At 49.3% G+C, this 12,165-nt stretch overlaps 3 protein-coding genes across 3 annotated transcripts; 2 read left to right on the forward strand and 1 right to left on the reverse strand.

Moving 5' to 3' along the window:
• Positions 1–261: 261 nt before the first annotated feature.
• On the forward strand, positions 262–1,686 carry N7478_005677 (putative exopolyphosphatase; the record flags this gene model as incomplete). The annotated part of the gene is made up of 1 exon (XM_056921891.1): positions 262–1,686. The coding sequence occupies one exon, from the start codon at positions 262–264 to the stop codon at positions 1,684–1,686; it is 1,425 nt and encodes a 474-aa protein (XP_056779928.1).
• A 337-nt stretch (positions 1,687–2,023) lies between these two features.
• Positions 2,024–6,454, reverse strand: N7478_005678 (putative SH3 domain protein (Cyk3); the record flags this gene model as incomplete). The annotated part of the gene is made up of 1 exon (XM_056921892.1): positions 2,024–6,454. The coding sequence occupies one exon, from the start codon at positions 6,452–6,454 to the stop codon at positions 2,024–2,026; it is 4,431 nt and encodes a 1,476-aa protein (XP_056779929.1).
• Positions 6,455–8,303: 1,849 nt separating this feature from the next.
• On the forward strand, positions 8,304–10,906 carry N7478_005679 (Multicopper oxidase type 2; the record flags this gene model as incomplete). The annotated part of the gene is made up of 5 exons (XM_056921893.1): positions 8,304–8,498; positions 8,555–8,781; positions 8,832–9,002; positions 9,054–9,179; positions 9,244–10,906. The coding sequence occupies 5 exons, from the start codon at positions 8,304–8,306 to the stop codon at positions 10,904–10,906; spliced, it is 2,382 nt and encodes a 793-aa protein (XP_056779930.1).
• Positions 10,907–12,165: the final 1,259 nt, after the last annotated feature.

Below are 12,165 nucleotides of genomic sequence, written 5' to 3' on the forward strand. Positions count from 1 at the left end.
AAGTTAGCATTCGCATTCGCATTCGCATACGATGTAATATTTTCAAGTCATCATTTTGAAGCAGAATAACAATGTCACCACGTATAAAATTGAGTACATTATGAGATATATACTAGTTTACTAATACTGGTGGCCCTATTTGTCTTATTCTCTCCGGGCGCTCTCTGGCTTACCAGACCGACAATAGTTAAGACTCAATCTCCCCGCAAACATTAATCTCCAAGCTTCAACTCCCGAGGTCCCTCCAACAACTTGAACACAATGACACCCCTCCAATTCCTCCGACAGGCCCGCCAAATCCACCTCCAATTTCTCTCTGGAACTCTTTCCGAATCCCCCATCTACGTATTAGGCAACCCCTCCGCAGACCTCGACTCCATAATCTCCGCCATAATCTATGCCTACAGCGCCAACAACCGGCTCCCACAAAAGACACCCCGCCCACACATCCCTCTCCTAAACCTTTCCAATGTCCCCGCAGGCCCCGAGCTATTTCGTCTTCGACCAGAATTCGTCACGGCTCTCTGGCTCTCAACGAACTTCCCCGCTTTAAACCCAGATGAGCGATTCGAGGATTCCTACGAGTCTGCTGGGAATCTTCTACGCGAGCATATCATTACGGTCGCGGATTTTGCGCAGGGGCTACGTGATAGACAGACACAAACACAACATGTAAATGCGGACGTCACGCTAGTGGATTGGAATGCTTTACCAGCGACCGCCCCTGGTGCGGAAGGGAGGCGCTCCCTCGGCGCCGCGTTGAAAGGAGTAGCATTTCGCGCCGTGGGCTGTATTGACCACCACATAAATGACAATCTCATGCCACCAGCAGACAAACTTCCAGATGGGCAGCCTGTCATTATCCAGCCAGGGCCAGGATCATGTGCATCCTTGATCACGAACGAAATGCACTCGCGTGGCATTTGGGCTTCTGCAGCTTCAAGCGAGGCCGCGTCATCTAAACTTGAGGTGGCGCAGGTTTCAAAGCTGGCGCTTGCACCAATACTTATCGATACGTCTAATTTGACTGCGAAAGACAAGGTTACGGATGTAGATCTGCAGGCCGTGGATGTTCTACGGCAGCTGATTGCTAAAGCTGATGAAAATGATGGGAGAAGTGAGAAGTGGAACGAGCAGGAATTCTTTTCGAAGATTTTTGAGGCGAAGGTTAATAGTCTTGATCGGTTGACTTTGCAGGAGGTTTTGGGTCGGGATTATAAGGAGTGGAGCGAGAGTGCGCGGTCAGGTCAGAAATTGACTGTTGGTTTTTGTTCGGCGGTTAAGCCTATACGGTGGATTGTTAAGAAGGCCGGGGGCGCGAAGCAATTTATGGATGGGGTACGGGAGTTTGCTTCTTCCGAGGGGAGAGAGTTGGATGCTGTTGTTGTTATGACGGCGTTTACGTCGGATAAGGGCGACTTCTCTAGAGAGCTTTTTATTAGTGCGATGGGTGATGGTAGACTTATTGTGGATGGGATAAATGTGTTTATGGATAATGCGGATCAGCTTCAGCTTGTGAATTGGTCTGCTGTAGATGGTCAGTCCGTGGATATTCCTGATGAGGAAATCAGATCTACGCTGGATGGAGATGAAGGCATCTGGAGACGATTGTGCATCCAGAAGGATGTCAAGGGAAGCAGAAAACAGGTGGCTCCTCTACTACGAAGCGCATTGCGAGAGGTATAGATCTAGAGTATCATATAGAGAAAGAAGCTTTCAACATGAATATGGTTGATTGATTCAAATTTATTTTTTCTTGAAATAGGCCATTAATCCGAACACCCAAACACCAGATAAATCAGGAGGCGCAGAATGATGCATATGTATAGCAAGGAAACCAACATGAGATGCAGTATATGCAATGCTCCGAGCCGACCTGATGCAAATACCAGTATGGGAAGGAGAAAACGAACAAAATGAGAAAGAAATAGGCCGGTATGCAACAGGAGAAAGGAAAAGGGAAATAAATCAAAAGCAATGTCGCTGATTCTACTCAAATCTTAAAAGCCAAAGAACAGAATGATTACACACATTCCCATTCGCAGAAGACACACCACCGCGCAACGCGGTCAGCAAGGACTAGGCCACGCCAGGTGCCACGCTCGCCAATCTTGATCACTGTTTCCCACACACTACCCTCAGCCGCAGCATCCCTAATAGAATCGGAGGGATTGTTGGGGGAGATCATGTGCTCGGCTTTACGACTAAGACGCAGGATCTTCCCAGAAGGAGACTGTATTGCCAATTTAGCCGGTTTCTCCCGTCCACTGGCTGATCGGGTAGATGAGATAGCAGAAGTCGATGCAGAGAATTCGTTTGAGGCGCTTGATACAGTCGATGCACCTGCAGTGCTGGAGACCATACTGAGGGCACTGGATGGACGATTGAACACCGAGGGAGAGGCACGACCGTGTGTAGGGAAATCATCTTTAGATGAAGACTGCGCAGATGCAGGGTGTTGGCGGACGCCAAAAACGAAGGTGTTGTTGACTGCCAACCGGGAGCACTGAGGTTGCATAATATACAAATCGTGACGCTGAGCATGCGGCGTCGGATGACGGAGCACAAAATCATAAGGCGGGTTTTCTCCAGTGTGAAGGATAGGGAGAGCCAGAGCCAGCGGATGAGGGATATCTTTGCTGGAGTGCATCAAGCCCTTTTTGCCGGCATAGACCTTCAGTACACCCTGGCCCTCATCGCCGGGTAGGACAGCTTTGACAGTAATGCGCTTTTGACCGTTAAACCAATCTGGCTGGACTAGAGCGCGCTTGCGCACAATATCACCGCTCTCAAAGAAGTCACCATCTGCGTCATAAGCAAATGCAGGGGCTTCCACCTCGGCGGCGCATTCAACATCCGGGGGCACAACAAGGCAAATCTGCATACATTCCAGTCCCTCAAGTCGAGTCAAACTGGTATCGTAGTCTGGGAATTTGGCATTGAGCTTGAAGTATTGTGGACACACGGCCGGGAGAGCTAACAGGACGTCAGGTGAGATGGGAGGACAGATGTGCTGCTCCTCAGGGTAAAGTGGTACATGTGTATAGCAAATATCAAGTGGCTGTGCCAGGAAGTACCAGGATTCTGCAATGGAGGAGTTGTTGGTAACGAACTTGCTCCGTTGAGGGTTGGTTGGATTCGCCAATGCGCAATCCATGATACGCCATTCTCCATCAACAAGGACGGCATTCCACCAATGATTAGGACGAGTCAGACTTTCTAAATCTAGTGTATCACCCGGGCTCTTTAAGAATCCAAAGATCACCTCAGAGTGAAGACCAACAGCAGTGCACATATCGTTGACCAAGATAGCAATTTCCTGGGGGCTGCCGCGCTTGGCTTGCAATACTCTTTTCATGTCAACTTCAAGTCCATCGACAGGTTCCTCCCAGGCGATCTTCTCGCTAACCCAAGTGAAGATGGCCCGAAGGCGTTGAACATCGCTCTTGTAAGGCCGGCAAATATAGCCTTGAGCTAAGCTGGTTGGGTTTGTCATCGGCGGTACACTATTGATGAACCGCGCACTCTTGTCAACGAGGGTCAGATTGCCAGCAATGAAGTTTGTCGGGTCGCTGATCGGTGATCCATCAATGCTCTCATCGCCTTCAGCGGTGTCATGGAGCTCTTCGACAGCATATATGACGGGATGATCCATCATTTGACACCGCTCTGCCCTATCAATTCTTTCATTTCGACTTGGTGAAGATGCACGGTTCACATCGCGGCGAACTTGAACCCAGTCAATAGCACTCGTGTTGACTTCCGTGTCTCTAGCCGAGTCGCGGGTCATGTGGGAGGTCAGAAGAGGCGATACAGCATCTACCATCCTGCTTCCTTTAGTTGGAGATTGAGAGCCACTGCGTCCGACGGAGATACTGCTACGGGCACTAGCAGCGCCGGTTTTGGCCGAATCGAAAATCTTCTTAAAGAAGCCTTGCTTTTTGCTCTTGGGGGTTGAGAGACCGCCAAACACACCACCAGAGTCACCCGCATCATGATCGTTAGATGACCATGGAATAGCGGAAGACGCTCCCTGGCGAGAGGTATTATGACTGGAATGATAAGACACCCCTGTCATAGGAGATTCTGGCCTGTCCATGTTTCCAGCATCGCTAAAGCCTCGAGACCGAATGGTATCCATTGCTGTGTTTGGCCTTTGGTTTGTACCATTTCTTCTGGCATAACTGCCAGCGCTGGTAGCACTAAAGCCTCCCGCAGAAGCCCCGCTCATCAAACTTTGGCTTGTCTTGTCTGTGCTTGTTGTGAGGTCGGTGCCAACGCTTTGCACGCCAGTGGAGGTTGTCGCGCTGGATTTGTTTGTAAAAGTACGGTTCAGCCTATCATTTCTAAGGTCTTGTCCAGATCGACGGCTTCGAACGTGGGGATATTGGGCAGGGATCGAATTATGGCGTGCATGATGGCTGGAATGCTTTGGAGGGGGCGGAGGAGGAGCTTGATCATCGTTTCCAGGTTCATTGTCTCCAGTTGGGCGGTTTTGATCCTCCAATTGGCGAAGGCGACTTTCCATTCTTTGTACATAGTTATTCAACTGAGGGGGGCCATCCATATAATGGTCGTGAGAGTATGCACTGTTCCGATGAACTAATTCCCCACGATGGGGCTGCTTGTATCCATCAAACCCCAACGACGTGAGAGGTCGTCGCCTATTCGCGGTAGGCGTCTTTTCATCCATACTTTCCAAAGCATCAGCCGACCACGGGTTATTGAATGTGGGGATAGGAGAAGGTGATGGAGGTTGATGCGGCGATGGGGAAGGCGGTTCACGCGGCAATCCCATGTCTTCTAGTGAGGTCATCACATCTTCCATCGCGTCTCTCAGGGGAGAGGGAGTGTTTCCATTCATATCTGACTGGGCCGAATGCGTTGAAATTGCCCCGGGAGACGGTGTACGGGAGAATATCACATAACGATCGTTCATGTTCAAAGGAGCAGGCGAACGTGGGGGTTTTGGTGAATGTGTTGGAGGCTGCGGGGATCGTAGTAGGCCACGCTGCTGTGCTGGTGAATGCATAGGTGGCTGTGGAGAATGTGATTGTGCTCGATTGACAGCCACGCGATGTGGAGGTGGAGGCGGCGGCGGGGGAGAATCGTCGCGTTCTTCCGTGTCCATGTCAGAATTATCTGGGGGAATTGGAGAGTATGCACGATAGGGCATGGGCGAAACAGAGCGTGATGGTAAAGGCGAAGGTTGCCGATGGGTGGGGGGTTCTGGTTGATACATTGGCGAAGCCGCGCGATGGGGCAGTGGAGATTGCGCACGATTTATTGTGGGCTCTGGATAGTACATTGGTGAAGCCGCACGCTGGGGTAATGGAGATGGCGTGCGATGCATCGGCGGTTCAGGTTGGTACATTGGAGACGCTGCACGATACGGCAATGGAGATGGCTGACGATGCATTGGGAGTTCTTGATGATACATCGGCGAAGGTTCGCGATGGGGTAACGGAGAAGGCGCACGATGCATTGGAGATCCTTGGTATCCTTGATGGTACATGGGCGAAGGTGCACGATGGGGCAACGGAGAAGGCGTACGATGCATAGGAGGTTCCGGTTGATACATCGGAGAATCCGGAGGCTGAGCCATTCGGGGATCCTCATAATACATTGGTGATACTGGCCTGTGGGGCGGCATGGAAGGAGCGTGGTAACTGCTCGTCGAGCCCCCTCTATGGGGCATTGGAGAAGTTGCGCGAGGCGGCAACGGGGAATGTTCACGTCTAGATTGAGAACTTTGATGAAATAGCGGGGAACTTTCGCGATGCATAGGTGACGATTCCCGAGGAAATGGTGAGACTTCACGAGAGGATTGCCGCGAAGAGGAAATGCTTCCGCGAGGCATCATGTTTGAAGGTGGTCGTTCGGTTTCTACCGATGCTCGTGGTGAAGGACCGCGCGAGGAGTGTCTGGAGGAAACAGAAGAAGGCCGAGAAGAGACGGACCCTTGGTTCTTGACTGCTGATGCATGTGTACGCAAGGGCTTGCTTCTGGGGGTACCTCCACCGTCTCGAGGCGGTGTTTGTGGAACTGAACTTGTAACCGGGGTGTTGGACCTGCTCCGGGCCAGATTCGAAGCTGGAGATAGGGCTTCCTTGTGTGCTTGGAATGGTTTACGGAACACTGTTTTCTGTTTCTTGGGCGCGGAGGTAGGGTTGTTGATCGGCGATGAAGTTGCCTGCACCATTGGGCTTGTATCACGGCTAATTGGCACGAAATCTTCACTCATGAGCTCAACAAAGTTGGATGGGAATAGACCAACTGCCCGCTTATCACGACGCAGACGGCCCATCCACCATTGCCCGTCTCCTGCGTTCAGACATTCGATCAAATCACCTTCGACAAATCCTAGATCCCGTGTTGTCTCTCCTCCCCAGGAATAAACTGCCCGGCACCAGCATGGGAACCGCGATGGCAGCAGAGGCGCATTGGGTGCCATCGCGATCGATGGTGTATTGTTCGGGCGGGCGCAAAGTGGACAGGAGACGCGGGCGTATATAAGGTAACTTCAAGATTGGTTGAGGAAGCGCGATTCTGGGCGTGATTCGATAACGCGGCAAAGGTGGCCCACGGATGGAATGCCGATGTTGTTGTTTGGTCCTGACCAGCTTGAGGTTCGGGAGCGGAGGGGGACTCAAAGGTACACAAAGCCACAGTGATTAGGATGACTCAGGCAAGGGACATGTTCGATGATGCACTAAAAAAAAAAAACGGGGAAAGAAGCGTCTGCAGATTCCGAGGAATATGCTGTTCCTGGAAAACCAGGGTACCAGTGAGTAACAGGGCTGAGAAGGAAGACAAAGAGGAAGGCAGTTCAGACGGTGAGACCCGAAGCTTGTTGTTCAATGTTTACACGGTGGTGGCCCAATCGGGACTAGCGGACAGGAGTGTGTCTTATCGATAAGCTTAATGCCCTGTTTACCTCCAGATGGCCCGTGCGCTGTCAGGGTATTGATTCAAGATCGTGGAAATCAGAGATGAACAAAGGAGAAAAAAAATAAGAGAGTACTTATTCTGAGTGATGAATTAAATAGTTTTACCAAGTCACTGAACTCATTTTTACATATATCTATCAATACTCCCATGTAATAACTATCAATATGGCTATATTCTACAGCTTTCCCCGACCCATGGTTGTCACCAGGAACCATGGCCCTGGCAACAACCCGCCTCCCCACTATTGGGGGCCATGCGCCATAGATCACCCCCGCCCGGCGCTAAACAATCACACCGTGCACGATCCTAGTGCCTGAAAATATCAATTGAAATATGATGGGATAGTTGCTGTGTAGTTTGGCCATCTGGCTGTGATCACCATGTTACCTAGGTACTCCTTGGAGAATGCGACTGCTCGGAGATCTTCTACTGAGATAGGTTGGGAGCGACGTATGTAAAGCCTAAGCAGGGAACTTGAAGTTAGTGTGCAAATGCGCTTTTTATTGAGAGCAGTGGCTGGCTGAATTATAGTAGATATTTACCCTCCTCTCTTCCCAACTCCACCGCTTTGCTAAAGAAGAGACCAATTTCGACGATTCAAGGAAATGCGATACTTGCGAGCTAATTCGGGTTCTCGCCTTTTTTTAGGTCGAATTTGCTTGTTTATCTTTGGGAATCGGGTTTTCCTTTCGAAAGGCGCATACGTTCCGGAAAAGGCCAAACCCACATGCCGCAGACTCCTTCGGAATGTTCAGCCACATCAAAACATTTGGCTCGGCCCTATGGTATTGTTGAACTGCAAATCGCCAGGAAATTCCTAGTCAAGAGTATCATTCTGGCGCTTCTGATTGAATGAATGAATTATAAAGTTATCGCTTAGCTCGGCCCGGCCTCCGAATGGCCCTCTTACCGTCCAGCCACTCCGCGCTGTCAGCCGCAAGCGGAAAACTGTACTATGTTTTTATTCATCAGCCACATGAACATTCCATACAATCGAAGGAGTTGACCTTCATTGGAATCCCGATTCAAACTTCCCAAACAACGTATCGGGGCCTCTCAAATCTGTGGCGTTTGTCAAATATGCAAAATGCTACTGTGGGCTTTTGGACGACACAGGGGGTTACAGGGAAACAAGCTCCAAGTTCCTATCGGCATGTTATAATGTCCCAACATCCCACAAAATTAAATTACATGTTGCCCGAGGGATAGAATTTTGTAGACTCCATCTCGGAATTTTTTGATTGATATAGGCGACGTTCCTCATTCTTCCCGTCTTTTTCTGAGCCTTAACTCTATTCAAGTTCTCGATCATATCAATCCCATGAGTCGGTGATCTGGGTACATCCAACATAATGGCACCCCTCAAGACTTTGCTAGCTCTAGCTAGCATGGGTGTGAGCCCAATGGCATGGGCCAAGTTAGTTCACTTCAATTTGGACCTTACTTGGGAAAAAGGTGCACCTGATGGAAATGTTCGTGAAATGGTATTCATGAACAAGCAATTCCCTGGTCCGGAGTTGAGGCTTCACCAGGGCGATGATGTGGAGGTACCTTTTCCTTCAATCCGTTATGAGGTGAGAGCCAATAAGCTAACATCACGCAGGTCACGGTTCACAACCATCTACCCTTCAATACATCCATCCACTTCCACGGCATTGAACAACTGGGAACTCCATGGTCCGATGGTGTTCCTGGGCTGACGCAAAAGCCCATTCAACCTGGTAACACTTGGACATATCGCTGGAAGGCTACACAATATGGAACTTATTGGTACCACTCACATGGCCGGTCTGAGATGATGGATGGCCTTTACGGCCCAATCTGGATTGAGTAAGCTATCTGGTCTTTTTTTCACACGTTGAATTGCTAACCAAAGAAAGACCGGCACCTGAGACCCCTCAACCTTTTCACCTAATTTCTAACAACACTGCCGACATTGCGGCTATGCAAAAGGCAGAGTTAGATCCTAAATTGATCATACTATCTGATTGGGATCATTTGACTTTCGAAGAATACCAAAAGATCCAGGAAGAAAGTGGTTACAGTGTATTGTAAGTACGCAATTTATTTTTCCGAATTGATCATGATTAACAATCGAATAGCTGCATGGATAGTGTCCTCGTCAACGGCCGCGGAGCTGTTTACTGCCCCGGTGGTGAGAAGATCTCCAGTGTGGAGCTCGACTACCTCAAGACCGCAATTGATCAATCGCCTTTGAGTGACAAGGGGTAAATGGGGCAACATTCAATCAAACTTTGTTCAATATACTAACATATATGGATCTTCTCCCAGATGCTTGCCAAATATCTATAAGACACAGGGAAGTTTCGGCGGACACGATGAGACAAGGATTCCTCAGGGCGTCAACTGGGGCTGTGAGCCAACCACTGGAAATCACGAAATTATTGAAGTCGATGGCAACGCCGGCTGGGTGAGCTTAAAGTTCATCAGTGCGGCTGCTTTGAAATCTCTCATTTTCTCGATCGACGAACACCCCATGTACATCTATGAGGTCGATGGAAGCTACGTGGAGCCATTGCTTGTCCATAGTGCGGCTATTTTCAATGGTGAGCGCTATTCGGCCATGGTGAAACTCGACAAGCCATGGAAGGACTACACCCTTCGAGTCCCTGATACTCAGGGTGACCAGGTCATTTCAGGATTTGCTACCTTGCGTTATAAGGGATCCTCCAATGCTCAATCTTCCCAACCCTACGTTGACTACGGCGGGAGGAATACCTCGGCCTCAGTTGTGGCCCTGGATCAAAGAGCTATTCATCCATATCCTCCTGTCAGTATTCCGGCTTCCGCTGATCAGCTAGTCAATTTGACTATTGGTCGCTGGGGCTCTTCTTATACATTCACAACCTCAGGTGGCGGTCTATGGGATATGATGGCCAACTGGGATGACCCAATTCTCTATGATCTCAGCGCAAAGAACAATTTGGCGCCTGGTCTTGCTATTGAAACCAAGAACGGCACTTGGGTTGATCTCCTCCTACAACTTGGTCATATGCCTAACACCCCTGATATCACTGCTGCCCACGTTATGCACAAGCATTCCAACAAAGCTTTCATTCTCGGCGTTGGGCCCGGATTCTTCGAATGGTCAAGCACTGAAGAGGCGGTTGCTGCACACCCTGAGTACTTTGGGCTTGAAAACCCTCAAATGCGAGACACTTTTGTTACCCAGGGCACACGTGGTCCGACGTGGATGATTCTTCGCTACCAGGTTGTCAACCCCGGGCCCTTCCTGTTTCACTGTCACATTGAGACACACATGGCAAATGGCATGGCTGTTGCCCTTCTCGACGGAGTCGACGCCTGGCCGCAGCTTCCTCCGGGTGAGGACCAAAGTCCCAACCCAATTCCAGTTGGGCCTCAGAGTCAATCTCCTGTTCCAACTCCCCTTCCTACTAGCACTCCTCCTGTCAACCCAGCTTCGACTCCCAGTGTTAAGTCTTCTATTTCAAGCTCGCGGCCCTACTCATCCATCGTTCCATCACCCACTCCCAGTACAAAGCCGTCTACCCCGGCTTCTCAGTCTTTCACACCAGGTCCTCCTGCATACACACCAAGCTCTCGGCCCTCTACCCCTGTTGTCCAGTCCTTTACTCCAACAGCTCCTCCATCATCGTCACCCATTGTTCCACCGCCTACGCCAAGTTCTCAGCCTCCTTCACCCCCATCTCCTCCACCGGCTCAAACCCCCAACCCTCTAATTGAGCCACCGTCTCCCTCTTGGTTGGCAAGACTGCACATGCACAAACTTGGCGAAAATGGGCTTGTAAATAGGCTACTTCAACGTGACGAGGATGCAGGAGATAAACACAAGCCGTTCCCGAACGAGGTTACTTTGATCGAGGCAAAGAAAGTCCACGAAAAGTTAACTGACACTTCTCATTCCCCCAATTCTTCAAAGGGGCGTGGCCGCTACCACCACCGCAACTGGTAAATCCTGTCTCAAAAATCTTGATATTGCATTAACATCATGCCTTAATACTGTGCATTATACTAGCATATAAATCTTACTACATCATTAATCTTGTTACTACAACCACATCGCACGAGTTTATCGCGCTTTCCAGTGTTTTCACTACGTCCCATTGTAGTAGTTCAATAATTACATCCGTCTCTTGTAAAGATCTTGGTCCGCATCGTATGGCCCACTTTGATCGATGATCGCAGTCGATCAAGGCTACCGGAAATCCCCCAGGCTCCAGCCGGCCAGAACTATCCAGTTGCAATACTTTTTAGGCGCCCTTCCTTTACTGGAGACTTTCCGATTCGTAGGTGGTCACGCACTCACCCCACTTCCAGGCTTTTATTCCGCGACCTCGACGCTCTTCGCTTGCCTTAATGATGGCAGTCGGATGCCTAATCATCTTACAAATCGTGACACCCTTCTCAGTTTAGATATCAAAAATCAAGTTAAATTGTTCCATTAATATTTCGCCTTCGTAATTGGCTTTTGGTGCTGTCATGGTCTGGTATCATGATGTCCAGAACATATCCTTGTGGGTAGGCCGTGCAGGTGGGCTGTTCATACACTCTTTTACGGGTCAGTCATGACGTACTGTATCAACGAGAGAATTTTTCACGGGGTCCAACGTTCGATGGCTTCGATTCTTTCTGTGATCTTCAAATATACAGCTGCATTAGTACGTTGTTACATTTGCTGCCGGATTTTGATTTGTCGGAATTTTGAAAATATATAGAAGTTAGTCGCGGAAGCAACATTGTGATGAGTCAAGTACAACTTTCCATATTAATGTTGGATGAAATAAATATCTTTCAAAACTTGATACCCCTATCGCAAGGGCACAAAGCCCTTGAGTCCTCTTCCCCTTTCCTTATTCTTTCCAACCCCCTGGGCAAGCAAGAAGGTACGAACAGGCACGTAGGGCACCCAGCGCACGTGATCTGCGGGATAGTTTCGGGTGCAACGTTCCGAAACCGGCGACGATGATCCACCAACTGCAACTATATTCACATCTTCAGCCTATTCGGGTCTATTTTCCGGTGATCAATTACCAGTAGTAAGTCATATATTGTGGGGTTTTTGTCCAAAAATGATCAAAGATCTTAATCTTTTTCCGCAAGCAGCTCTCCAAACACCAGGTATCTATGTTATTTTCAAAAAACAAGGGTCTAGGTCTTATGTAGCTTCCAAGGAACGAATTGACAGCTAAACCACCAGTTTACTGACATATA

The sequence above is a fragment of the Penicillium angulare genome (genome assembly GCF_028827245.1).
Source record: "Penicillium angulare strain IBT 27051 chromosome Unknown utg000004l_segment0_segment0, whole genome shotgun sequence".
NCBI classification, from domain to species: Eukaryota; Fungi; Ascomycota; class Eurotiomycetes; order Eurotiales; family Aspergillaceae; genus Penicillium; species Penicillium angulare.